This window comes from Sus scrofa, chromosome 12, assembly GCF_054392235.1.
Source record: "Sus scrofa isolate SSC_HxYL_T2T_F1_AM1 chromosome 12, Sscrofa_HxYL_maternal_Yorkshire_Landrace_v2.0, whole genome shotgun sequence".
Taxonomy (NCBI): Eukaryota; Metazoa; Chordata; class Mammalia; order Artiodactyla; family Suidae; genus Sus; species Sus scrofa.
Genome location: NC_139394.1, coordinates 25,151,797 through 25,179,236, shown reverse-complemented (window position 1 = coordinate 25,179,236; position 27,440 = coordinate 25,151,797). Strand labels below are relative to the sequence as shown.

At 55.1% G+C, this 27,440-nt stretch overlaps 1 protein-coding gene and 1 non-coding gene across 3 annotated transcripts; both read left to right on the top strand.

The window, feature by feature from the left end:
- The first annotated feature begins 1,719 nt into the window (after positions 1-1,719).
- HOXB9 (homeobox B9) lies at positions 1,720-27,440 on the top strand. 2 transcript variants are annotated; one of them, XM_084983087.1, is made up of 5 exons: positions 1,720-2,150; positions 12,166-12,869; positions 14,780-15,055; positions 22,206-22,699; positions 25,358-27,440. In XM_084983087.1, the coding sequence occupies exons 2-5, from the start codon at positions 12,787-12,789 to the stop codon at positions 25,591-25,593; spliced, it is 1,089 nt and encodes a 362-aa protein (XP_084839213.1). In that variant the 5' UTR covers positions 1,720-2,150; positions 12,166-12,786; the 3' UTR covers positions 25,594-27,440. The 2 variants fall into 2 exon arrangements, with proteins under 2 accessions (XP_084839213.1, XP_084839214.1); XM_084983088.1 differs by lacking the exons at positions 1,720-2,150; positions 12,166-12,869; positions 14,780-15,055 and having other exon boundaries at positions 21,976-22,699.
- Positions 15,928-16,007, top strand: MIR196A-1 (microRNA mir-196a-1). The gene has a single exon (NR_128425.1). It is a non-coding gene; the product is annotated as a microRNA mir-196a-1 (primary transcript).

The following is a 27,440-nucleotide window of genomic DNA, read 5'->3' as shown; positions in this document are numbered from 1 at the left end:
TTCCTTTCTTTTTCTTTTTTCTTTTTTTCTTTTTGGTCTTTTTAGGGGCACACCTGTGGCATATGGAGGTTTCCAGGCTAGGGGTCGAACCAGAGCTATAGCTGCTGGCCTATGCTACAGCCACAGCAACGCTGGATCCAAGCCGTGTCTGTGACACCACAGCTCATGGCAATGCCAGATCCTTAACCCACTGAGCGAAGCCAGGGATGGAAACTGCATCCTCATTGTCCTCATGGATGCTAGTCAGATTCCTTTCCACTGAGCCACTACAGAAACTCCTCTTTTTCCTTTCTTTCTTGCTTTTTTTCTTTCTGGGCCACACCTGTGGTATATGGAAGTTCCCTGGCTGGGGTCAAATTAGAGCTGCAGCTGCCAGCCACAGCCACAGCCACAGCAACACTGGATCCACAACCCACTGAGCAAGACCAGGGATCGAACCCACACACTCATGGATACTAGTCAAGCTCATTTCTGTTGAGCCACAATGGGGACTCCCCTAATTTTGTCATATTTCTATATTTATATTTAAGGGGCTGTAAAATAAAATCACCATTTGGGGATGTGCTTTTTTCTCTCACTAGTGTAAGCTCACCAGAACCTGCAAACCAGAGGAAGACGCAGAAGCAAAACCTGCATCATTCAGCCTGTTCCCCCATTTTACAGGGGGAAAAAAAACTGAGTCCAAGGGGAGAGGTGGGAGACTGAAGTTGCACAAGTTAGTGGCAGAGCCAGGCCCACAACTCATATCTGAGACACGCATTACCCTCTCCACCCCCAACCATTTGCAGGAAGGGGCTGAATTACACCTGGGTCCCCAGCTCCAAGCTGGCTGAAGAGGAAGGCTTCCAGGCTGAGGCCAGGCAAATAGGGCAGCTCCTGGAGACCAGCCAGCTAGGAGTTAGGAAAGCTAGAACTCCAAGGGTTTGTGGTTTGTGGTTTGTGGCAGTTTCCCTCATAATAGGTTAAGTTGGAACCTCTAGTTGGGTCTTAGAGAAAAATAAAGGGAACAACATTGTGGTTTCAGGATGACATTCTAGGAACCCTAAGGGGCAAAACACAAAGGAGTCCTAAGGACTGGGATGGAAAGTGAAACTTCCCAGCTCTTCCTTTGACCTTGGCCAAGGTCGTTCTCTCTGGCCTCATTTGTCCTGTTCCTTCAGTGGGGGGAGAATCTCATTTAAGGCCCAGGGAATAGAAGAAAGCAGGCAGGTAGAAGGGTGGCTCTCAGCCTGGTGTCGGTGCCCAGGCGGTCGGAGTCCCAGGCAGGCGGGATCAGCAGGAGAAGGGGGGGCGCGGAAAGTCGCCACCGGTGCTGCAAAAGCCAGCGCTGCAGTGGGTAGGAGTGACGGGATGGAGGAGGGATCCTCTGCCTGGGTTTGTCGCCTCCGGCCAAGGGTCAAGGCGCCCCCTCCTCTTCTCAGACGCGGGCGGCCTCGCCCCTCCCTCTCACATTCCCAACTCCCAAAGACAACTTGTCGCTCCCTTCAGAAGCCCGGGGCTTCTCTCTGTCCCGCAGACTCTGCTTTCTCCCACTTCTTTTGTCTGTTTCCGCATTTGACGGCTTCTCTGGGAAGCATTCCTCGGATCCTCTACCCTGTGGTCTGTTATCCGCTTCCCCACCCCACCTCGACCCCGCGCGCCTTCTCTCTCTCTTTCTCACACACCCACACACACCCACACACTCACACACACCCACACACACCCTCTCTTTTCTCTGCTGGCCATCTCGGCGCCTTTCCTCTGCAGCTCTGGCCTTCTAAAACCTCACCAGGCCCATTCTGGGAACCGACACGAGGCGATCCGACGGCGCCCCACGGAGGGGGCAGGTGAGACTGGCAGGAGCCCCGCCCGGGCGGACGCCGAGGAAGGTGGCGCCCGCGCCCATCCGCCGCCCGGGCCCAGTCCTCGCCCCAAGCTCGCTGGCGCCAGGGGGACGAGGACGCACGAATCCCTTCGCGCCCCGCGCCGTCGGCCCCGCCGTCCCAGACCCAGACGCGGCGCCCAGAGGCCGCCCAGGGCGGGGGCGGCGACCGGCAGCAGCTTAACCCCTGGCCCCGGCGCCGTCACCTCCGTCCCTAGGCTCTGTCGCGCCCAAGCCCCGGGTTCCTGCAGCCTAGGAAGACGCGCGGAGGACGGCGCGGTCTGGAGAGGTAGGTGCACGCTCCTTGCCTCCCCCCAGCCGCTGGGGGCCGCGACCACGCAGCTCAGAGCGGCGGCGCGGAAGACGCCTCTGGGGCTAGGCTGTCCCCCGCCCGTCCTTGGAGCGCCCAGCGGCCGCGGCGGGCGTGGGCTACCGGGGGGCCACCCGCTAACCTTGAGCTCCGGACCGATCCAGACTCCCGCGTGGGGCCTGCGGCGTAGCCGCCGTTCCTGTGCCCCAGCCCCCCGCCGGCTCCCACGGGACTCTCGCTTTCCAAGCGAAGGTGTGTGGAATGGGACAGAGTCGCCTCCTGTCCTTCCCGCGCAACTCTGGCTTCTGGGAGCCCGGTACTGAGCGCAGCCTTAGGTCCTCTCCGCCGGGTCTCCGGCTTCACAGCCCCGGATTCCAAGCGGATATAGCCAGAGAGTCAGCAGCCTCGTGGTGGGGGGGGAGGGTCGCTTGGAAAGAGGCCATGGTTATTCTTTCTCCATGGAAATTAGAAATTGGCCTGGGACTCGGGGTCCAGACAGAGCCCCCGGACCCCACAGCCCCCCTCCCCCACCCCACCCCACCCCGAGGTGCAAAATCAGCTCTCTGAGCAGCCCCCTGGAGGGGATGGGGGGGGGGAAGAAGGCTTAGGGAGAGTATCTTGCTTCTCACCGGCTTTCCACGCAGGGAGGGGACCTAGGTTTGGTTGCCCTCCGGACTTGTGCTGAGGCTCTAGTGGCCTCCGGCCTGGGAGAGCGTGTGTCTGAAGCTGACGGGATGCCAGGCGCCGCCATCTTACGTGAGACCCACACTCGCGAAATGATGCGTGTGCATTTTCTTAGAGGGGCTTGTTGTGTACAGGAGGGGGCAGAAGGCAGGGGAAGGATCGCACTCTGCATGGACTGGATCCACACAAAAGTACTCCCCTTTTGAAACGGCAGGTAGAGAGAAGCAGGCATAAAAGGGCTGCATGGTGGGTGTTGCCGGGTCTCCGAGGACTTCGGAAGCTTCAGGAGTCAGTGAACAATCCTGTATCAGAGCAGATGTGCCTCTCGGAGTACTAAGCACCGTGTAAAGGTTGAGGATGCATGAACACATGCAGAAGAGACATGAAATTATGTTTTCCCAGTTGTGCTCAGCGATGAAGGTCATAGGCGGGAAATTCATGTTTTCAACCACATAGTCTCTTCTTCTGAAGTCAAACAGTACACAGCATCTTTCACATATTCCACATATGCTAAGTGCAGAAAGCACAGAATTGTACTTTCCGTAGCAGTGGAAGCACAAAGAGCTGTAATAGAGAGGAGGTGTTCCCCTAGAGAGAGACCTAATCCTTGGAGAGAGAGAATTTGGAGGAAGACAGTTTGGGGCTTTTCCTGATATGCTCTTCCTCTAAATCCCCCCATAAAATGGAGCTGCAGCTCTTCCATTTTCCTCAGTCCTGGAGCACTTGGCTCCAAGGCCGGAGAGGCCTCCTCACTCCCCCAGCCCTGGAAGGATGAAACCTCTTTCTACTCCCAACCACATCAACCCTGGGATCCCCGGGATCCCTGGGATCCACTCCCCCCCAGGCGAGTTGTCAGGATTTAGAACCACCACCCCAACACACACACACACACCATACGAATGCACACTGCCCCAGAGGAAATGCAAGGAAAGGCTTTACTAGTCACAAGCAAGGCACTGTGGGAGACCTCAGAGGCCCTTGAGAGCCCCTTACTCTTCCAACTCTTCCACACTCCAATATGGGAGACCCAGACCCGCCCCCACCTTCACCCACCCCCACCTTCACCCGCCCCCTGGCAGATGTTTGGCAGTTCTGCCTTCTCACTGCCTCAGAGGCACTGACCCCATGTCTCAGTCAGCTAAAAACTCAGTCTCCAATCCAGTCTGCCTCCAACTTCTCTTCCTGACCTGACGAAAACAAGCATCAAGTTTCAAATGTCCTTGGACTATAGAGTTTGGTTATTTAATCTATTGGAATTCCCTTCCTTGTGTTCTCCTCCCTCATCACTCTCTTACTCTTGGATTTGTCTTCTCTTTCCTCCCGAAACATAGAAAGACAGCAATCCATGGCTTTCCTTGACTTGGAGGGAAGGGACAGAGAAAGGAGGGAACATTTGACCCATCCAGGCAGCACCCAGCATCCAGGTGATCCAAAGCCCCAAGTCATCATAGGAGACTCTGCCCTCCAATGCTGAGAGGTTATTTGATTCCACAATCCCACTTCACCCCAAGATCCAATGGCCCCATTTTCCTTAAGAGGCACTAGGGACTTGGGGCTTCTGCAGTTTTCAAAAACTAGGGCAGATACATTGCTGTAGTTATTCAGGTGTGAAGGAGGGATGCAGAGGGAGCAGGCCTGGGCTCACAGATAAAGGAGCCCTGAGATCTGACAGGGTTGCGGGGCCAACCTGCCACCAACTGAGACCTGGGGAGGCCAAGCCTGGCAGGGATCCCTGGACTGTCCATCAGGTGGAGGTGACATCAGGGAACTGGAGGTCCAAGTTCCTCTCCTGCCTGGCTGCCCTGTGGGCCCTAGAGCCCCCAAGTCAGCAAGAACAGAAAGGAAAGCATCCCTGAACACATCCAGATTTGTAACCTGCTGAGGCACCCAGACCCATCCTGAAAGAAGTGGAGAAAATCCAGCCACCTTGGCTCACTTGCGACTTAGCACTCGCCACTCTGGCGACATGTGGATGATGGGCAGCTTGAGGTTTCAGATCGTGGGGTTCAGACTTCGGTGTCTAGGGAGCTGGACTGTGGGTTGGGGCCTCTCACCTCCTTTCTTGATGCCCCTGTTGCTTTCTTCTCCCCCCAGAGCTTCTCAGGAGATGACTAAGGCTTTCTTGTAGAGCCCTGAAATCCCACAATTTCAGAGCATATCAGAGCCCTTGAACATCAGGCTAAGAACTCCTATTTGAATTGATCAGAGGAGTCTGGAAAGTGCTGAGATCAAATATGATCGGTTAATAAAGGCCTTCACATTTTTTCCAATTTAGCTGATACCTCTTGGTGCTTAACAGGCTCATCTCCTGTGAAAGCACCCCGGTTGTAAAGAGAGGGGCAGAACCCAATGGGGCCTGAAAGTTGGGCTAAATTGCAAAGGCTTCTTAAAAAGAAGTCCGCGTGGCTGCCCTCAGCCCACCTCCCATCCTTCCTCTACCTTCTTCCATCTCCTCCTCAGCCCCGGTTATAGGAATAACAGACTTCACCCCTACCTCAAAGGCATAATAAGGGCCAATGCACCCCCACCCCATCCCGTTTGGGGCACCCTGAGTTGCCTCCTCAGCTGTCCGATATTGAAGTATTCAAGTTACTGTTCAAAGCTCAGTCTCGGCTGGAGTGGAGCTGAGGATTTAGTCTGAAACACCCTGGATATTAAGTAACCATAATGAGAAAAATATCCATGAACTCCTGTGCCTTCACCATCCAGAAAACTTCCCGCCCTGGTTGGGCTAGAAAAGACTGGTCAGAACTCTTTTACGGAGAGAGAAGAGTCAATATCCAGGGACCTAGTCCTTACAAACAATAAAAACGGGAGAGGGTCCAAAGTGCTACTGGCTAAATCTCTTACCTCTTCCTCAGTCCGTTAGCTCCTTGGCAGCAGGGAGCTGGGATCCTGAGCTCTGGGGTGAACCGGAGGGAACGAAGCTCCTCCGGATGCTGAAATGTCCCTGCCTGCGGCTCCTGCCGCGGCTCCTGGAAGTGGCTGCGCACAGAAGAGGGACCAGATCTCCTGGGGATTGGGACAGTTGGAGGTGGAGAAGTGGCTTGGGGTTTGGGGCCGTCGAGCGCCTCAGCCGCCAACTCCGGACTCGCTTGGGACTGAGGGGAACACACTGAGTCCTGTCTAGGGCTTCCTGGCGCTGGGGCAGCGCGGCAGCCCCCGACGGCGCGCACCCCGCGGTGCTCGGCTAGCGATCAGCGCCTTCCTCTCCCCGCTGCGCGAGGAGTGAAGATCTCAGTGCGCGGCGCTGGCCTGGCCGCGGGTGGGATGAGGGGTTGCCCATCCAGTTGGCGGCCGAGCTGGAGCCGTAGAGTTGGCATCCGGAGGAGCGTCAGGGGCACCTCCGGGCTCCGCGCGCCTCCAGCCGCATCGGCTACCGCCCAGCCGCAGCTAGATGCCGCAGGGGTGGGATCTGGAAGCCTAGGAGGACCTAGCGCTGAGCCCTGGCCCTCCGGTGGCAGGAGCCTGGCTGATGGATTAGAAAGGAGGCTTTCAAACGAGGCGGAGGCGTCCGGAAGCGGCAATTCAGGAACGAAGGGAGGTCGCGATTGCAAGGTGCCCCCCCAGCCCCCTCCCCGGACGCTGCAAAGCCAAAGACCTGTAGACTCACTATCTCTGCTGTCTAAGGGGAGGGGATGGGGTGAAATGGGGGCTAATGGGGGATGCGCCTTGTCCCGAGTGGGATGTCAGTTGGCGGGGACCGATGGAGGCTGGGCAGCCGCCTTTACCAAAGGAGCATCTTCTAGCTCTTCTCCAAGGGGGAGTGGGTCCTAGCCTCTGGGTCTCAGCTCTCCGCAGTCCCTCAGAAACAGTCCATTTTTTCCCTCCAGGATGCCACCAGCACCGCTTGCCCCCATTTTCTGGCCCTGGATTTCTCCTCCCCATGCCCTTCCTCCCCACCATGAACAAACCAGCTGGCGAAATCTGCCATGTCCCGGCGGAGGGCCACCTCTCTCCTTCCGAACCGGCTAATTAATTCATCAGCCTTAAGGAGACCTAGGAGTTGTAAAAGGCGGTTTGGAGTGAGGAGGCGAGGACGAGGTCATTAAGCCCCGGTAAAGATGGGAGGGAGACGCGCCTGGCCGCCTCCGCAGGCCCCCAGGGTCCTTCTCGGCATGCGGGTTTCAGCTGCTCCACCTGCCCGCCGTGCTCCAGCTCCCGCCTCCTGTCTGGCTGTTTCACTTTGCTCTTTCTCATTCTCCATCTTCTCTCCGTCCACCTTCCAGGGCCCCTTTCTTTATGTCTGCTTCTGTCTACCTGGCTAGCTGTCTCTCGGGCCCTTCTCTGCACCCAGCCTGGGCCAAGGGAACTTTAAGGTCATGGCAAGTAGCCCCGGCTGGTGGTCTCCGCTCCCGCTCCCGGGGCTCAGACGTGACATGGCCGATCTAGCTGGAGCTGAGGGAGCTGGAGATCTGGGGAAATATTTCCACCCCCTCCTCCCAAAGAGCAGGGCATTTGTTGGGGGGAAACTTTCAGTTTTCTTTTGGTATGGACTAACTCAGGACAAGACAGCAAATGGCTGGAGATCCAGGCCCCAAGAGAGAACAGCTGCATCTCATTTTTATTAGCGACACAGAGACCTTGGACAGTCCTCTCCCTGGGCAAGGGTGTGTGAGGTGGGGATGGGGTGTTGTCAGCCCCCTTGTCTCTGACGTTGAGTTCTCAACACATATGAGCAGGTGCCTCTTGTTCTGAGAAGGCCAGGTGACAGTATCCATTGGACGCTGTGATACACACAATTGTTCCCCTGCTCTTTTCATTTATCTTGTCAGGTTCCCAAGTCTATTTCACTGCCTCCCTCTGCATCACATTTGTGGTATTTGTAAGTGAAGAAAAAGGTCATAAGATTTTGGGGGTCTCTCACTCCTCCTTGAACATCTGATGAAAGCTATTGATTTCCTCCTCCCCAAGGGGGAAAAAGGCACTTACATAGTCCTCACTAAATCCCACAATTTCAGAGGCTTTCAGGCCCCTTGGACCCTGGGTTAAGAACTCCTATTTTGATCGATTAAAGAAGCTGGTGTCTGGAAGATTCTGAGACCAATAAGGTCGATTAAAGTGGGTCTTCAGCTCTTCCCCTGTGGCTGCTCTCTTGGTGTTTCTCAGGCCAACCTGCACTGTTAAGAACACCCCTGCGGCACTCTTCCCCTCCCAGTAGTGGCAGGGTCCGGGTTCCCAGCAAGAGGCTGTCTTTTGCCCCCTCTCTGGGACCAAGAGGCTTGAGAAAGTGGGATGAGCTCTGGCAGGGGGGTGGGGGGTGGGGGAGCTGATCTTGGACTGGCCAGGAATGGGCCCAGCTCCTGGAAGGAAAATTGGGCTTGGGCAGCCTCCCGAGGAGTAAAAAACATACCAGAACTCCTGGGAAGGGAAGGCTGTTCGGCAACAATCCTTCAGATAATGCTGTGTGAGGCAAGTGAATGGAGGTCAAGCAATAGCATGTTCTTTTGTATCCCTTGTTGATCTAGCTATCAGTTTTCTCTGATAGCAACTCTTTGTGGGGCTGGGGGCTTAGCCAAGATTAGAGGCTGGGGGGTGGGGTGGATACTGAACGCTGGGCTCAGTGTTGTTCCCAGACATTTTTGTAATCTTACTACTAGGAGTCAAACAGCAGGTGGCCCATGACAAGCCTGGGGGACCTCCTGGTGTCACCCAGCCTCAAAGCTGTGGCTTGTTTAGACTTAACTTTTCATCCAGAGCCTAGTAAAATCTTCCTAGCCTTCTCCCTACTCCTTTGACCAAACTAGATCTCCCAGGGGAAAAGTCAGATTTCTTTGGGGTCTGGGAATTGAAGCCACTTCCTTCTTCTTGGACTCTATTCAGACAACTTAGGGAACTGGAAATTTCCTGGCTTTATTGCACCCTCCCCCTAAACACACACTCTAACTCCCCCCTCCCCCAATTGCCTGCATATTTCAAGCAAATGAGGCAGGAAAGACCCCCAACTCACTCCTAGTTGCCCATCTCTGAGCTGGTGCAACCTTCACCTTCCAGCTCCAGCAGTCCCGGGTGGGAACAGGAAGCCCATGGTTGGCTAATAGTATTCAGACCCCTGCCTGAGAATAAAAAGAAAAAAGATAAACAACTTTCTGCTTGGGACAACTTAAATGGAATAATTCTGGCTGTGAACACCTGACCTAAATGCTTTTAATCAGAGCAGAAGAAATATATGCCCGTTTGTTGCCTACTTTACTAATTAAAAAAGCTAATTGGTGTTCTTAGGAACTTCCGACTGAGGGTCAGGAGCCTGTAGTCATCTCTCCTCCCCTCCTCGGGCCCCTCATCCCCACCCCTCCCCCCACAAGGCCATCCCCGCCCGCCGTGGAGTTGGCCTCTTTCCGACAGACAATGGGAGGGGGATGCCCTCAGACCATCTGGCTCCTCCCCTGCACTAGGACTTTGGCCCTGAAAAGGCAGTGCTGCCATTGGCCAGAAGTTCTTGCCCAGCAGGGTCATCCCCCTCCCCCGCCTCTGGACTCCCTTCTGGGAGCAGAGACCTCACCGGCTGCAATTCAGTAAGCGAACTGGTGGGGTGCCACGCCCGCTGGAGCCCCAGAGCTCAGCCCAGGGCTGGGCACACAGTAGGCACTCAGGACATGGCTGTTGAAGGTGGAATGAAAGTTGCCACCAGGCAGAGGACTGTGGCCTGGCTGGGGAGTCTCTGAGGCTGGTGCATGGAGAGCTCCAAGGCCTCCTGGCTGCCCAGGAAATGAGCAAGCCCTGGTTTTTCTCAAGCATTTCTGTTTTAACTCCAGTGTTCTGGGGCCCCTCTTTCTTTTCTGCCCATTCTCTCGAAGGCAGACTCTTGCTCGTTCCAGCAAAGGGAACAGGCTCATTGAGAAGCCAAATGAGAATATACCACCACTTCCCAGACCCTTTCCCCCACCAGATCCAGATACTTCAGGCTAAAGGGAGTTTGAACCTGAAATGAGCCAGATAATTGCCCCAATTCTCTGTTCCTTATTGAAGGGGGAGTTACAGGCCAAGGGGTTCAAGGGGCCTCACTTTTATGGACATGGCTCTAAGTCAAAAGAATACATTATACATGTACAGGCTGAAACACACCCCCTCCAACCTAGACTGGTTCTCTGAAAACAAAGCAGGGCTTCCTCCTCCTTCCCCGCTTCCTTCTCTTCCTCCCATAATAACTTATTAATAGTTACTGTTTACTAAGAGCTCCCTGTTTACCAGGCGTTGTACATGAATTAATCCTCACAACAACCCTGAGTGAAGACATCCAGATTTTGCAGATGTAGAAACTGAGTTACTTTTCCAGGCATGAAGCCTCTGTGTGTGCGTGGGCGCGCGTGCGCGCGCGCGCGTGCATAAAATACTGTTGATGTGATACCGGCAGATCTGAATGCTCAAGTGGCATAATGAGGATGGAAATAAAGAAAATTGACAATGAAAAGATCTTAAAGTTTTTGAAATATGGAATATTTTAATAGAACGCCGCTCTGCCTGCCCTAAAATGAACAAAGAAGTGATGCAATTAACTGGCTAATTCGGAGCTCCAAATGCTTTCCCTTGAAATGGGCGGATAATGAGGCCGACAGTATGTTCGCAGTTGAATTTGCCTGATGTTGCTCCATTCCCCCCCCCCCAACTTTTGCGAATCGATTGGGCAATCACAGTAAGCCGCACAGACGTCGCCCCGACCGCGCACAGGCTCACATGCGCACACCCGCACACGCACAGGAATGCTGACACACACAGCCCCGACTTTATCCTGCCTCCGGAGTATTTTATGACTCAGCCCCGGGGATGAAAATAGAGTTTGGAGAAGGATAATGTGCCCGAGGCCAGGTTGGGCACAGCTGCTCCAGATGTGCGCTGGGTAATTAGGCGGCCGCCAGAGTCCCTGCCTGGCTGGGAAAGGAGCATCTCTTGGGGGCCCAGACCTGGGCAGACACTGTGCCCAAAGTCTGCCCCAGGGTAGGTGCTTACTCTTTGCTGCCATGGAGCCGGTGCTAGTGGCCCCCTCCCCTCGCCGGCCCCTCTTCTTCCCTTCCTTTCCCGCAGGGGACTTTCAGGGACCTCTGTCCTAAGAATAACTTTCGAGAAACTTCTCTTAGGGGACTCTGCAGTATAAAATGGTGTCTCTGGGGAGTTCCTTTTGTGACGGCAGTAGAAATGAATCCAACTGGTCTCCTCCTTGAGGATTTTATTCTTGAGGCTCCATGAGGATGCCAGTTCCATGCCTGGCCTCGCTCAGTGAGTTAAGGATCCAGCGTTGCCATGAACTGTGGTATAGGTTGCAGGCATGGCTCGGATCCCACATTGCGGTGGCTGTGGCTGTAGGCTGGCTGCTGTAGCTCCGATTTGACCCCTAGCCTGGGAGCTTCCATATGACCCAGATGGGGCCCTAAATAGCACAAAAACAAAAACCCTTTTTTTTTTTTTTTTTGGTCTCTGCTTTGGGGAAGGGGAAGAGGGACCCCAGTTGCTCCTAACTTCCCCTTCTCAGGTTCTGTGTGTCTCTGAGCTCAGATTCAGAGGGTCTTGAACTAAGCTTCTTTTCCCTTTCCCCAGGTTATAACACCAATGGCCCCATGCAAGCCAAGGAGAGAGACCCAACTGCCTGCCCTAAACGCTCCTCTCTTTGGAGTTTATGGGACAGTCAGACACCTTCTCTTAGTCATAGGGTCTCTTTCACAAAGTCTTCAAACCTTGCAATATTCCCGTCCAATTGGTTGTATTTATCTGGGCTTTTGAATGCCTAAAACACTTGCCCATGAGCACACACAGCTCCGGAGGTTGTAAGGTGGCCATGTCCTGCAAGGGAGGGAGTGAACTCGGCCCCCAATCCTAGCTAAGCTGCTCCTACATCTGCCTCCAATTCCCTTATATGCTCCCTTAAATCTTCAATCCAGATAACACCAAATTTCCACCACAGACAGCCTCCAAAAGCAGCCTTGCCAGAAATGAATTTTGCCTACAAGAAAGACTTTTTTTTTTTTTTTTTCTGCTGAGGTCGTCATAATTTGGAATAAGAATATATTCCATTCGGAGTAGAGGACACTCCTCCAGCCCTGCTTCACCACTTTAAATAGCTTCTCTGATTTTGAGCTAATCACTTAATTGGGGGGAGGGGGTGCTGAGAGACTTCTTTTGCAAGTTAAGGGAGGGGGTTAAGGATTCTGGCGCTGCCCCTGAGCTGGCTTCTGGAGAGATCAAAGGAGATTCGGGCTGTGGAAGGCTCCCTGGAGTCGGGGATGGAGTAGGGGGTGGGGAACGGATGGAGCCATGATTAGCTGTGGATTCCTTTCCCAGCCCTCACTCGTTTAATCGTGTTTCTCTTGCTTGGCAGAGGGCGCCAAAGGCGACGCGCCGGCGGCCAGCTCCGCGCCAAGCCCAGTGCGTCTGCGGGAACCGGCCCCTTCATGCGGCGCGGGACGCAGAGCCGAGCGAGGATCTTCTTCAGCGCGGACTCAACGCCAGGGCGCCGCCTAGAGGTCGGCGGCGGCCTCAGTCTCATTCGTCAGCGGACCGCAGAAGCTTCTTCCCCAGCCGGGGCCAGAAACGGAGAGGGCGAATCCAGCTCAGGTCTCAGGAACACGGCTTCTGGCATCTTTGACTTGCCTGAGACAAGCTCTTAATGAACCCTAGGAAGGGACGCGGGCCTGGAAGGCTCAGAAATATTTATTCTTGTGGCTCTCACGAAATGGAAGGAGGGTCTCAATTTCAGTCTCTTTGAGGACCTGTCTTGTACATCTGTCTACACTGCCTCCTCTCACCACCCAAATTGTCCAGCCCCTTCCAGTTATGCTAGAACTCTGCTCTGTCTTCAAGGAGGGAAGGAAGTTGCCCCTAAATCTTACAGCTTGATCTGCTACAGTTTCAATTTCCCGAATATTTCGAAATAATTTGAAGGACATCCTTTTGGGAAAGTGTTCAGAAAACTTTTGAGAGGCAAAGGAACATTGCCTTCATGGCCTTTACGCACTGTGTGACCATCAACTGGTGTCTGAGTGACATTCAGGGACTTGCTTGTTGGCACCAGCGCCCCTATTGGTAGGTGTCTGTGCTGAGCATTTGAAAGTTGACTCTGGGGACAAGCATCCACGGTTTCGGGTGCTGGAGGCCCCAGGCAGAGGGGTTTTGGTTTGTTTTTGTTTGTTTGTTTGTTTTGTTTTGTTTTTTGTTTTTGCCTGGAATCCATTGCCTGGGTTCTGAGAATGGGGTAAGGGGCAGCCACAAAGCCCATCTGAAAAGTGTGTGGCAAATGTGTATGCTCAGGTGTGTCATTCTAAGACTGGGGTCTCTTTTTCCAGATTCCGGAGACCCAGGTCAGCAATGGGCAGGGAGCCAGCACACTGACCTGTCCCTTCTGCAGGCCCAGACCAGGCCCCTAGGGGGACAGGGGTGGGTATTAACACTCCCCAATGATGTGGAAACGGCTGCTCCTCAGTTTTGCCTTCCTTGCATGCCTAACAACTCAGAGGCAAATTCTCTCTGGCAGAAGGGGTAACAATATGGTAAAAAAAAATTATATATATATGTATACATATATACATATCATGATAAAGGGGATTGAAATGAGGGAGTCAGGGCCTATCATGAGAAGGGGAGCTGGAAGGGTCTCCCCATGCATATCCTGGAATATGAACATGAAAACAAGCTACTTCCTGTCCTCCAGCTGCTAATGAGCTCCCTGCTTCCTCCTTCTTGGCGCAAGGAAGAGGCCAGAGGGCATGCCCCGCCCCTCCCCAGCTGAGGCAGAATGGGGCTGCCAGCCGCAGAGTTAGCCTTTCAGAAAATTTGGGAACTGTACACACCAGCCTAGTGGTTTTTCCTGTCCTTTCTGCTTTTTATCCATTTTTTTTTGTTCAATTTTTATCCATTTAAAAAAATCCCCAGTAGTGCTTTGGGGCTTTTTTCTTGAAGGGCGAGGTGGTGGAGTTGGCTGGTCACCCAGGGCCGCACCTGTGTGTCTTCGGGAGGAAGGCAAGTTAGTTCACCAAACCCCCACTTGGGGCTGTAGCGGGGGCCTCAATCCTCAATCCTCAATCTAAGCCTCGCCTGAGCCTCTTAGACCCGAATCCTTGATTGTTTTGTTTTGTGAATAACTGTGAAGCACGATGAAACTCTTTTGCTTGACCACCCTGAAGTGTCCCCCTCACCAGGCCCCTCCAGCAGACAAAGTGAGCAGGAAATCAATAGCTTCACTCTAGGTTATCTGCGGCCCAAGGTGAAAAGGGATTTTTTCCTAGTTTTGGTTCACATTACAACTCCCAATCCGGATTCCACGAAATTTTGTCAAAAAACGAACGGCCCAGTGCAGAAAACAACTATGGAGGGGCTAGTGGAGGTCCAGGTAGGGATAATTTTTGTTTGATTTTGAGGCTTTCAAGGAACCAGAGAGGAGTGGGTGGCAGAGCCCGGAAGAGGCCACTTTGGACCCTACTCAGCGCTGGCCGTCTCTTCCACTCCAGCGAAGAATGGCCCCTGGGTTTCTCCTCAGGGACCCCCTGCTCACCTCAGCCCCCCTCTCGCCTTCTAGCAAGTACCTGGCAATAAACGGGGCGGGGCAGGACAGGGCAAAGGTCTGGCGGCTAGAGACGAAAAAAAGAAAAAAACCCGCTTTCAGCGGAAAGATGCAAAGAACGGAGGTCAGGGCGTGGCTGGCAGAGCCGGAGCTTCAGCGAGGAAGGGCCGGGCTCCCGAGCCGGCCTTGCGAGGAGCGGGCAGTCGGGCCGAGGCCGTGCACGGGGCTCGGGGCGGGGCGGTGGCCTCCCGCCCCTGCGAACGCGGAGCAGGCCGGCCGGGCGGCGGGGACCGCGGGCCAAGGCCGAGGCCAGGCCGCTTCTCTCCACGCGGACACGGTCCGCCCGGCGAAAGAAAGGGGCCCGAGCGGGTGCTTCCGCGGCTCGTAAATTTGTTTCCCCTTCCTTTAACCCGCCCCCGGCCGTCTTTCTTTTCAGGACATTAGGGGATGCAAACCGTTTGAAGTTCATCAACACGGTGAAGTTTTATTGTATTTCCGGTCCCCAAGATTTATACCCGGGAGGGGGAGCGGGCGGCCCCGCAGACCCCTGCGCTCCCTCGGACATCCCCGCCGGACACGTGGCTGCTGGGACCCTCGCCTCCGGGGCGAGGCCGGGAGGGAGCCGGGCCGGACGGGATGGGACCGCTCGCTCCGCGCCTCCCGCCCCTTCCGACGGCCGCTCCTGCCCAGCGCCGCCGCCGCCGCCGCCCAGGTAAGTCCGCCGCTCGGCCCGCGCGGCCGCCGCCGAGTGCGGGGTGTGCGCCTGGGCACCTGTGAGGCTGCAAGGGTCTGCAGGGGCGGAGGTGGCAGTCGGGGACATCAGTGTAGGGGCCGGGGAACGAAGCGCCCTGGCTGAAGGTCAGGAAGGGAGGAACAAATTTCCTGGGTTTCAGCTGTGAATTCAGAATGGGATTGTCTTACCTGAGACAGTTCAGCCTCTGCGGAGTCGGGGCCCCAGATACTTCGGGCAGGGTCACTTCCCAAAGACTGCTCAGGTCAACCCCCTTTCCCTTCCCATGGGCTTCTGTTTACTCCCTAGTCCTTCTGATACTTTCTCGTGTCCTGCTTTTCTGGCTCCCTCTCTGGCTGTCACTTACTCTCCACTCTCCTGACTGTTCCCGTTGCAAAGTTGGGATCTGGCTTGAAGATTTGGCCTCTCAGAGCTACCCTGGGTGACTCTGGAATATAGACACTAACCAGATGGTGGCTGTGGACATAGCTTAATAGCAGTTTGAAGTCGAGAAAGACATCTTTTTAGTTTATGGAGACCTCCAGCTGCAGAAACAGAGGCTGAGAGGCAGTGACCAAGCAGGTACAGTCCAGGGCCCTGCCCAGAGCCTCTGACCTGGGCTCCTGGGAGAGAGCGAAAGTTCCTGGCATCTGAGCTGCCAGGACCAGCTCCAGAATGGTTTGGCCTGGAGTCCTGCCTCCAGCTCTTTAGTTATGCTGTGTACTAGCAACTGTGTTCTGTTTGGGAAGAGGTGGAGGAAAATGAAGTTAGCTGGGTGGCCGGTCTTGGCCAACAAGATGGCTGCAGGGACCTGCCCCCAGTGAGCCCTTGACCTGGAGCGTGAACTGGAACTGCTGAGTGAATTAGGTAGTTTCATGTTGTTGGGCCTGGATTTCTGAACACAACGACATTAAACCACCCGACTCACGGCAGTTACTGCTCCTCGCTTAGCTGGAGGAGTCGGGGGTGGGGTGGGGCCTAGGGAGGCAGAGTCAGGACTACTGTATCACCCTTGCAAAGTGGTGAAGAGGTTTGAGGTCCCTTACCCAGGGAGTAGCAAGGATGTTCCCCAGAGAAGAGATGAGGGATTGTCATAGGTGTCTTCCCACTTCTGCCCTTGTTCATGTGTGTGGCGGGAGGAAAAGGGGGGTGGTGGGGAGCATTGCACTCTCCAAAGGCACCTTGCTGGGCTGTTCTAAGCCAGAAGGATCCTGTCTTGGGCTCCCCTCTACCTCCAGACTTTCCAAAGAAAGTCTACCCCAGCTAGATTTCAACAGGGACGCAGGGGGTCCTTGAGGTCTTTGTAACCCTTTGCAGGGGTGAACGGGGCTTCCCTTCAACAGGAAGCTTCAGGTCCTTGAAGAGGGCTCAGGGTTCCATGCTGAAAGGGAAACATCAGCATCCCTGTAGTCTCAGCCTACAGCCCCCATGGGGTCCCTTCTAGGGCCCACTAGTGGGACAAAGGTGGGTCCAAAAAAGTCCTCCTTTTCCCCACCCCTCAGCTGGCTCTTCCCCACTGAGTGACCAAGGCTTCCCTGTAGATCCTTTGGCTGGGTTGCGGGTTTACCTAGGTCTGGCGGTCCCCACCCCCAGAAGGCCTATCTTGGAGGCTAGTGGGGACCTGACACTGTTGGACAGTTCAGCCCCCAGACTGAGGGAGTGACAGGAGATGGAGGTGGGGGGGAATAGGGGCAAAGCTGTGATACCCTCTTTGACCCCAGCCCTCCCCAGGCTGCTGGCTCTCTGCCCAGGAAAGGAGTAAGTAGAAGTGCGGGCGGAAGGAGGGGGCCAATCCAAAGCATAAGCTAACTTTTGTTCCCAAACTTTTGCGCCCTGCTTGAGGCAGAGGAAATGTGGAAAGGGGCCGGGGAAGAGGCCCGACCGGATGGGGCTCTGGCGCCGGCCTGACTTGGAGGGGGATTGGTGTCTCTGAATAAGGGGCCTCTGCTAGGGTGGAGGAGGCCCTTGGGAGACCCACCCTCAGCCTGGGCGGAAATGCAGCCCTCGGTCCACCGTCCTGGTGAGCAAAGGCCAACAACACCGTCCTTTGTCATTTTCTTGTCCTCTGGTCTGGGTGAAGATGATCTGGCGGGTCCCGCTGCCTTACCTTATGTGTCCTGGGGCCCCTCACAGACCTGCCCAGCCACTCGGACCGAGCCTGACTGGCTTCCATCCCTGGTGCCCCTTGGCCACCCCCTCCCGGGAACAGTGCTGTAAAAAGAAAAAAGGGATACGTTAGAGAGAAAGGAGGAAATAAAGTCTTTGGAAAGCAGAGAGTTTTACAACAGCCGCAGGTTTTATGGAAGCAATTCCGTAATAACCTTCTACCTGCTCGGCTCCCTTCCGCCCGCCTGCCAGCCCCGCTGCCTGCCTGCCGCCCACCCCGTTTGGCCTCCTGGAGGCCCCCTCCCAAAGCGTCAGCCACCCCCCCCGGGGGGGGGGCAGCCTTCCATATTCCTGATGGTTGATAGTTGGTAAGAAGATTCCAGAGGTCTGCCCGGGCCAGTGACCTCTCCGTCCTTCCTTTCACCTCTGACATCCTGGGCAGGAGATTTGGGAGAGGATTTCGTGCCTGTGCAATTAAAATCCCCACTCGGAGGGTGTGGCAGCTCTAAGGATGGAACCCGCATGGGGACATTCGATGGGATTCTGTTGGGTGTAGACGGTGAGGGTTGTGGGCACCTCTGTTTCTTCCCCCCTGGAGTAAGTGTCTCCAACCTCATTCTTGCCCACAGTGGGTCTGAACTCTGATCCTGGGTCAGAAAAAATAACTCCAGGTGCTTGGGGCCATAGACATGGAGACTTTTCTAATTTCGTTTTACACAACAGCGCTTTGTTTGGCAGGGCTTTTTGGACCTCCACGGTTACCTGAGAGCTTCCACCTTTGACTCACCTCTGTCCACTGATCAGATGGTCAGATTCACACTTGTGTGGGACATGACTGTACACAAGTCACAGTGCCTTCATCCCCGTGTCCATCACGACCATGAAATAAGCATCACACAATGTACACTGTCCCTGTGGTTTGGGGTAAGAGATGCAGTAAAGGATTTCATGGTCAGACAAAAAATTCACAAAATTTCGTGACCTGCCTTGGGCCTTTCTGAAGCCTTTCCATCGCCTTCCAGAGAAATATTTTAGAAGGAAGTTTGTCAAAGAATCCAGATTTAAGGCACATGTGTATATATTTTGCTTGCCTATCAAGTCAACAGGCAGATTTTCAAGGGAAGCTTCTGAATCAGCTAATATTTTATGGCCAGAATTCACGTACGCAGATATTCAAGTTGTTGCCCTTGCTCTAAGTGTGTGATGGTTATCAAAATGCATGCACAATCATAGATCTTCTTATATGAGCAGAACTAGAAACTCATAGCATTCATAAGGGTTTTACACGCATCCACATATACAATATTAGATCTTATATGCGAATGCCCAAGCACACCCAGTATTATAGTTGAGCAGATTTATTTATTACATTCTATACACAGCATAGAGCACAACATATTTGCACACTGGGTTCCCCATAAAGAAATATTGATTTGAAATATATGTATAGGAAACACACCTATGCGAATACAGCAAGCATACATTTCAGCTTAGCTATCCATTAAAAAAAAAACTTCCCCCTTTTCCATTTATTGTTTACCTTTTTTTCTCCTCAATTTTATTTTCTTCCCTCTGTCTAGATTTTTTTCTCTCTTCTCACAGCCAAGGACCCTTCCAAAATCAGCCCTTACACCACAGGCACTCACCGGCTGGTCCTGGCCAGGGCTGGCTTCTGTTCTCCCCACCTCCATTCTCCTTCTTGGTTCTTGGCTGCTCTGGGCCCCACTGTGGCCAGAAGCTGCAGCTTTTCCCTGCCTGCCCTTCCCGAGAGCTATCAGCTACTGGCCCCAGCTGTGTTCAGGCGCAGCTCCGGTGCAGGGACTGGCAAGAGGTTCCAAGAGGGTTTTCCTTCTTTCTCTTTAGGATTGTGGGGGAAGCAGTTTGCCCTGTCATGGAGAAGCATTCCCCCCACTCAAGCAACCTCTCTGTGAAGCAGTTCTAGAAGCTGGGCTCCAGGGGCCGCAATCCTGTTTGCTTCTCTCATGAGGGCACCATTGTCTGGGGGAGAAAACAAGGTTTTGAGGGGCAGTCCTCGGGTCCTCAGAGCACTCAAACAAGGAGCTTCCTCTCAAGTGACCCTTTCGTCATTTGCTTGAATTGGAATTGAGTGCCACTTTGGGGGCAGCAATGTTTTCTGGAAAGCCTGGCTAAAGTGGGATGCACTGCTTGATGCATCTGGATCCCCACCTGGGGGAGAGGAGCTGGGGTTCAGACTCAGGGTTTGGTTCATTCTCTTCCCTCCAGAGTCTCATTTCCTGAGAAGATGGAACCCCCAAAATCTGTCACTTTGGAATTATTCCCAACCCTCCAGCTTGTTTGTTGAGGGAACCCAGGCCTCAGAGAAAAGGCCTGGGTTCCCTCATTACCCAGGAACCACCAGGGATTAGGGGCAATACACCCACAAACCTGAGCCCTGTCTGCTGGGACACTCTGCCCTTGCAGGGCACAAGTCATGAACCCAAATGTTCTCCTTCTTCTAACTTCTTCCCTAAACTAAGTGGCTCTCTCCTGTTGCAAAGAGAGGCAGCGGCAAAGCCAGGGCCAGAGTGGGAACCACAAGGGCTGCAGCCAGAGCCCAGCACCCCCACAGCCTGGGTCTTAAGAAGAGCCCAGGGCTGTGACTTTGTCATAAATAAAAAAAGTCCCTGCCCACAGTCCACATGTCCTTTTGGGTCCTAATTTATATGCTACAGAAAGTCATATACCCAGCCTGCCATGCTTCGTAACACCATTATTTATAATAGGGGAGGAGATTTTTTTCCCCCTAAAGAATATATTTATTATAGGTAAAGCCAACAGCAGACTCTACACGTCTGGTAAATCGAGAACAGGTGCTTTGCCTTAACTGTGATTCATTCACTAGGCGCCCAGCTTTCTCACTGGCGAGTCTGGGGAGCTCCTTCGACTTTCCCAAGCGGCCAACCGCTGCTTAGAAGAATTTGCATCGGATTTCTGTTTTCCCACTTGGGTCTCGTGGAAAAAAGCAGATCTTCACGCTGTTTGGTTCCGGATCTGCTGGGCTGTCGCCCTCGCAGAGCTGGGCTGGAAAAGGAGGGGGCCGGCTGGGCTCCGGCATTGATCTTTAAAAAATCATTTTGAAATCGCCATAATGTGAAGAAATATGGCGCTTTGCCCTCGTATTTCACACGTAATGACATGAGATGGCTTCATTTGGAAAGAAAAGCGGGCGGGAGTGTTTCTGTGCATGTGCGGAGGTGATCCGCAGCCTTCTGCCCGGCAGAGGGGTACATGGCCCAAAAGAGAAAACCTCAAATTAGAATGGCCCCGCTTTTGTTAAAACCACAGGGCTGGGCCAGCCTATCTGATCAGGGCCCCGGGGTCGGAGAATGCTGAGAATAATCGGCCCCAGCCTGCCCCTGAACCCCACAGAGGAAAACTGGGTCTGTCCAGGGGCTCGGCTCCCTGAGCGCCCACATCTCAGAGAAGTGACTGCACCCTGGGCAGGAGCCGGAGGAGCGATGGACTGAAGATGGGCCAGGAAGGCAGCCGGTGGCCCCGGGGGAGCCTCTGCGCTGGGCCGCAGGGTAGATACCAATAAAACGGGCTATTTGGACGCTCCTGCGAGAAAGTCTGCAGGAGGGAAAGCGGTGGGTGGGCGGCAGACTGACCCAGCAGACTCTCTGTCCATCCTGGTGCCCAAAATGGGGATCTGGAAATCCTTCCGAGCCCGCAAAACCGGGTGAAGAGGCGGCAGGACAGGCGGAAACTCGGATTCACCTCCTACCACACGGGGTGGAAGGGGAGATAACTTTGGACCCCTTCCCACACCTCTGCTCTGCTGACACCTTAGGGGAGTTCCCTTAACCCTTTCTCCTGTTCAGCTCCCCCATCTGGGTGCTTTTAAGGGCCTGGCCTGTTATTCAGTGGAGGGAAGGAGAAATGTCTGTGCCCCTCTCCCCCTTCCTCTGACCGGGACCAGAGAGAGGCTTGAGAAACTTAAAAGAGCTTTGACTCGTTGTATGAAACTCTTTTGGAGGCTCAACTTTCCAGGGCCTGATGAATCTCTGTAGCCCCCTGTGGGGTCTAAATTTCAGGACAGCTAAATTTTAGGACAGGATCTTTGGACACACCGGCCCTTTGATTCCCCTCTCTCCTCCCTCAGCTACTGAGGGGTCAGAAGACGTTCTCAGGCCCGCAAACCTCCCAAACTAGTTACAGAGTGCCCCCCTCCAGCGCAGACAACAATCCTATAAAATCCCAACTTCTCCCCCATCCCCTTCACTTCATCTCCAGTGGCTTGCTGCCCTGCTGTTGTTTAATAAACATCTTGCGTCAAGAGATAGAGAAGAGGAAACGAGGGCCGGCAGGGAAGAGTGGAGGTGTGTTAGTGGGGGGAGGGGGAAGGGACCACCTCCTCTTTCTTTAATTACGCTGTGGGCCTCTCCGGCTGCTCCCCAGGCTGGGGCTCCCTCTCTCCCGCTGCCCTACACTCCCTTTCTCCCTCTGGGATGCGCCTGGGGAGAGGGCTCCATAGACAACGTCCCTCTCGAGGCAGCCCGCTGCTTTCCCTCCGCCTCTCCTCCGCCCCCGCCGCCCCACGTCGAGAACTGCCCCCCCTTCCTGCAAAAGGGGGGGGGGGGAGGGCGGCCGGCAGCTCGGGCTGAGGTTACGTGGCCGCCGGAGCCCTGACGTGATAGCACATTGCATCAGCATAAAACAATCCATCCTCGATATGGAATGCGGTGCGGACGGATGACAGCGAGAGCGCAGCCCCCTCGCCCGATTGATTTATGTCGGAGCTGACGCTTTATCAGGCAGTCGGAAAAACTTTGACCAATCATTTTGCAAGGAGCGCTGAGCCGGGCTGCTCCACTGTACTTTGTTGGCTGAGAAGTTGAGCAGGGGGTGGGGGTGGGAGGGTGGGGGGCTGGGGGGGTCGCGTCCGAAAGCCCTCACACCGGTCTGGGTGCCACCTCTCCCTGCTTGGGCGCCGCGCGCGAGCGCTTCCCTTCCCCCTGCGAGCGCCCGGATAATGTCTGAGAATGTCCATTTCTGGGACGCTTAGCAGCTATTATGTCGACTCGATCATAAGTCACGAGAGTGAGGACGCGCCTCCAGCCAAGTTTCCTTCCGGCCAGTACGCGAGCCCCCGGCAGCCGGGCCACGCGGAGCACCTGGAGTTCCCCTCGTGCAGCTTCCAGCCCAAAGCGCCGGTGTTCGGCGCCTCCTGGGCGCCGCTGAGCCCGCACGCGTCCGGAAGCCTGCCGTCCGTCTACCACCCCTACATCCAGCCCCAGGGCGTCCCGCCGGCCGAGAGCAGGTACCTCCGCACCTGGCTGGAGCCAGCGCCGCGCGGCGAAGCTGCTCCGGGGCAGGGCCAGGCGGCGGTGAAGGCGGAGCCGCTGCTGGGCGCGCCTGGGGAGCTGCTCAAGCAGGGCACGCCCGAGTACAGTTTGGAAACTTCGGCGGGCAGGGAGGCCGTCCTGTCTAATCAAAGACCCGGCTACGGGGACAATAAAATTTGCGAAGGAAGCGAGGACAAAGAGAGGCCGGATCAAAGTAAGTTATAAAAAGTGAGGAAATACCCAGGCCGAAGGCCAGGCGAGGGGGAGGGGAGGGGAGAGGCAATAAACTGCGGACAATGTGAAGGGAAACCGCGGCGGTGACCGGAGAGCGAGCGGGGGCGGAGGGAATTGGGAGGAAGGAAGGGAGGCAGCTGGGTGCCCCAGAAGGGGAGACTGAGGCCGCCTGCGGAGCGCCGCCCCCACTCCTCCAAGTCCAGGAGGGACCCGGGGCGCCGGGGCCAGCTCGCCGCTCTCTGGGCCTCCCTTTCCCCGCGCCCCGGAGGCCCGGGCAGAAAGCCCGGGAAGAGGCCGCCGGCCGCCGGCTGGGAGAGGAGCTGGCGGGGCCAGGGAGGCAGCCGGCGAGGCCGAGAGCCCGCGCGGGCCGGGGCGGGAGCGCACCGGGCTTCCGGGCATTGCGCGGCTGGCAGAGCTCCCCGCGCCACGCGCACACCGTAAAAGCCGGCCAAGGGGAAGTGGGAGGGGGCTCATTAGGATTTTATTTGCGATGCAACAGCTTGGCGGAGGATTGTTCCTAGCAGATCTCGCTCAGTAGCCGCTCAGGGTCCACAGCCGGCGCCGGGAGGGGCGGGGGAAGCCCAGGACCGGGTGACTGAGCCCCCTCCCCGGATGCGCCGGCCCCTCCCTGGAAGCCTTCCCTCTGGTCACCCCCTCCCCTCCTTGGCATCCTCGCCCGGATTGCCGCTTCCTTTTCTGCGGTCCCCGCTGCTCTCCTTGGGGCTCCCTAGCTCCAGCCGGAGCTGTTCGCCTCACGGGGAGTCAGGAAATCGCTTCCGAACTTCGGGGCCGACCGGCGGCCGTGGAGAAGGAGTGATCCTGCAAGGACCCTGGGGAGAGGAAGGGTGGGGGAAAGAGAGGCTTGCAGAGAGGCGGAGAACTTATCCCCCTAGGTAGTTTCCCACCGTCTCCCACCCCTCCAAGAGCACCCCCGCCAGGAACCCAAGTCTGGCTAATTTCCAGGAGGTGCTGCCTGCAAAGAGGGGCGGGAGCGGAGTCTCGGATCTTTCATTTTTAAGGTTGAGAAGGGCAAATCGGTCGGGGGCTCTTAGCCCCCAAACAATAACCTGCAGGCTAGTGGGGAAAAGCCCTCAACCCTACCTGTTTTTGGAGAGTGAGGGTCAGATTTTTAAATCTCTGCTTTACTCTGCTTGCCCTGCCGGCTTTCCCACCCACAGAGTGGCCCACAGGCCTCTGCCTGCTGGAGGGTAGAGAGCTGTCCTGCTTCCCTGATATTTCCGTGGGGTCCCACCGTCTCCAACCTGCCAGGTTGAATCACAAGAGCTGACATTAGGGTAACACAGGGCTCTTCCCAACCCTCCCTGCTCACACCTAAACAGACCCCACCCCCCACCCCAAGCCCCCAAACTCTGCCTGGAAAGTCCATTATTGCAAGGCAGCAGTTTGGCTGGGATCAATTATTAACAGTTTTTTTCCTCTTTCATATTTAATGCGGCTGCGGGTCCCATTCCAGACAATCACATTAAGGAAATAGCGCTGCAAATTGGTAAGACACGGTACTTAGTGTAGGATGAACCAGATTATTAATATTATTTTTTGAACTATTCAGGGCTTTTCATTTGGGGTGAAGGAATCTAGCAGAGGCTGAGTGTTATTTTTAATTGGCTCTGCTTTATTTGGCAACGTTTCTGAGTTTAGGGGTAAGGAGAAGAGAAGGCTTGATATATTTTTGTTCCCCCCATTCCACTTAGTCACCCCTTTCTCTGTTCCCTTGTACTGCATGGAACCAGTTGGAGTTAGGTGTGCCTGTGCCCTGAAGGACTTCTGTTACCCCCACTTCTGTTAATCCCACCTTGGGATTGGAGCAATCTTGCTTCCCAATTTCCCTGAACTTGCTTTAACCAAACTGCGAGCTGAGCAGGAGCAGAAAAGGAGACTATTGCAACCATAAGTTATCTGTGAGCCCCCAGCGCTCCCTTGTCCACAGGCTGGAGTTGATAAATGGTTGCAATTGGGTTGCATGTGAATTGGAGTGTGCTGGATGTTTGCGTCTCTAAATGTGAACCCACATTTGCCGGGTGTGTGTGTGTGTGGGGGGGGATATCTGGACAGACACACATTTCTGCTGCCATGTGGCCCAGAGACACAAGCTTGTGGTCAGGGCAAGAGGGTGCAGTTAAACTGGAATGGAATGCCAGGAGGAGCTGTGGCTGAACAGAAGCCACTCTCCTCTCCCCTAGCCCAGTCCTTCTCCCACCTCTCAGACCCAGAGCCAAAACCCTGCTGCCACTGTCACCACCCCTGGTTAGCCTGGAAGGGCTGGTGGGGGAGGGGGCTTTAGCCAGGCTGGGCTCGGTCCTGAGTCCTAACCAGTCTGGACCCAAGTGGAGAAAGATACTGAGAGAGACCCTCAGGCAGGCAAAGCGTTGGAAGTGCTGGCAAGACTGGCACAGGTTTGGCCCAATCCTGTCCAAATAACTCTCATCTGGAGGTGTCCATAGTAACTCCTGGCCCATTTGGGGGAACCTTTCTGGGAACTTGAAGGCCCAGGCGCCCCTTTCTCCAATGCAAGATGGGGAGTGGAGACCCAGGGGTGCAACCCTCCTGGAAGGAGAACCTGGGGCCCTTCACCCTCCCCTCTTTCCGTTCTTTGATTCTATCGCTGCTTCTCTTTCAGCCAACCCCTCCGCCAACTGGCTGCACGCTCGCTCTTCCCGGAAAAAGCGCTGTCCCTACACCAAATACCAGACGCTGGAGCTAGAGAAGGAGTTTCTGTTCAATATGTACCTCACCAGGGACCGTAGGCACGAAGTGGCCAGACTCCTCAATCTGAGTGAGAGACAAGTCAAAATCTGGTTTCAGAACCGGCGGATGAAAATGAAGAAAATGAATAAGGAACAGGGCAAAGAGTAAAGTCTCCCCCCACCCCCCCCGCCCCGGCCCTCCCCACCCCTTCCCCATCTCACGCTTATTTATAAGTGATGGCTGCTGAGCCAGGGCTGTCTGGGATGTATTCAAGTGAATGGGGAAGGGGATCTTTCTCTTCAAAGTCCTTCTCTGCATCGAGAGCCTCTCTCCTTTCCTTTGCCCTTACCTGGCCTTCTCTTCTCCCTGGGCCTCAGGAGGAAGTTTTGTTGATTTAGAAGGTAGTTGTAGTTGGGTCCTGAGAAGATGATGGGCCCCAAGGAAAGAGAGCCCTGAGTAGAGTCCCTAGAACTCTCCTGATTTGGGGGAAAGCCCTAGCCCCTCACTTTCAGCCGGCCTGTTCCCCCACCCCCACCCCCACTCCCACCCCTGCCCCTATCCCAAAGTCACCCAGGGACTCACCAACTGCACACAGCCCAGCAGACACCTGCACGCATAAAGCCTGGAGCCCGCAGTAATAATGGGGGACAGCTCACCATCAACACTCCCATGAAGCGACACCCCAAATGCAGACCATCACACCCCCAATCTGGCAGAACAGCCCGCAGACCATCAAGCAAGCCCAGGTTTCACCCCTGATGCAATACCCACCAAGATGTCCAGAGACACATGCCTCAATGAGACACTGCTGCTCAGAGGGCTCAGCAGCTCAACAGCATCCCCATGGAATCCTGAACTCTGCCAGGGGCATGGACTCAAGGGCAAGTGGGGTTAACTCAGCCCCTAAGCTGGTGGGCTAGGAAGGGCAAGGAAAGGCAGCGGTGGTCTTCTGAGAGTCTCCTAGGTTTTATGAAGGCATCTCCCCACCCCACCCCCCCCTGCGCCCACACACACGTTTTGCTGCAGGAAACTTTAATTCTGCATGTTGTTTTCCCCTCCTTCCAACAGAAGGAGGTCAGATCCTGGGTTGTAAGCCTTGACAATGTCATCTTCCCATTCACCTGTGCCCCAAGTGACAGAGACTGTAGCTTCTCCTGCTCTACACCAGCCCCCCCCCCGCCTTTCTTCCGTATTCCCCCAGCTCTGCAATTGACTCTGTTCGGCCAGTCCACCTTGCACCGGCCAGTCAAGCCGCCCCTGTAGAAAACACCCTTCCGCCCCCCTCTCGGCTAGCGCTACCCTTCCGTGGGCAGGAAAGCCAGGTCAGGAGAACCCAATGGAGAATTTATGGTGAATCGATTCCCCGGGCTCCTTTCCGGAGCAAGTTGTGGAGGACAGGAAGGAGCAAAGGCTCCCCAGCTCGGCTCCGGCTCCGAGCTTGTTGACTTGTTCCTCCCATCCGGCCCAACCCGACCCGTGCGGAGGAGCCTCGGGCTTGGCAGCTGCTGCTCCAGCGCAGAAGCGCAGAGACCGGCCCTGCGCCCGGCTTTGCCTCTCGAGACTCGGGCCTGGATGGCGACCTGCGCTGCCGCTGCGCGCACTCTTCTGGGAAGCGTCCCGCGTGCTAAGGAAAGAGGCGAAATCGCATCTAGGCATTAGGCCGGGAGAGCTTATGTTGCTTCCCTTTCCCTCCTCCTGTTACCCCACCTCTCCAGTCCCCTTCAATTCCATGGACTCTCGCCCCTGCTTCTCCAGACCCTACAAGGGAACATTCCAGTAGAACTTTTGTTTTTTCTTTTTTCTTTTTTGCTTTGTCGGTGACAGTCGTGAAATTGTGCTGTGTTCTGTGATTTCTTTGGGGGTGATTGTCTCGCCTGTTTTCAGTTGTCGCTTATATGGGAGGGTTGTGGGTGGGAGTGGGGAGGGCGAGGGGCTTAGAGCTCTGATTGTTTGTTTTGGAAGAAAAAAAAAAGCAAGAAAAAGAACAAAAAATATATATCACTCTAGAAACTAAA

Coding starts and splice junctions, on each gene's coding strand:
- HOXB9 (XM_084983087.1), top strand. CDS start 12,787: ATGGCCTTTACGCACTGTGTGACCATCAACTGGTGTCTGAGTGACATT. Junction 12,870..14,779: donor TGGCACCAGCGCCCCTATTG/GTAGGTGTCTGT, acceptor CTTTCTTTTCAG/GACATTAGGGGATGCAAACC. Junction 15,056..22,205: donor CCGCCGCCGCCGCCGCCCAG/GTAAGTCCGCCG, acceptor TGGGACGCTTAG/CAGCTATTATGTCGACTCGA.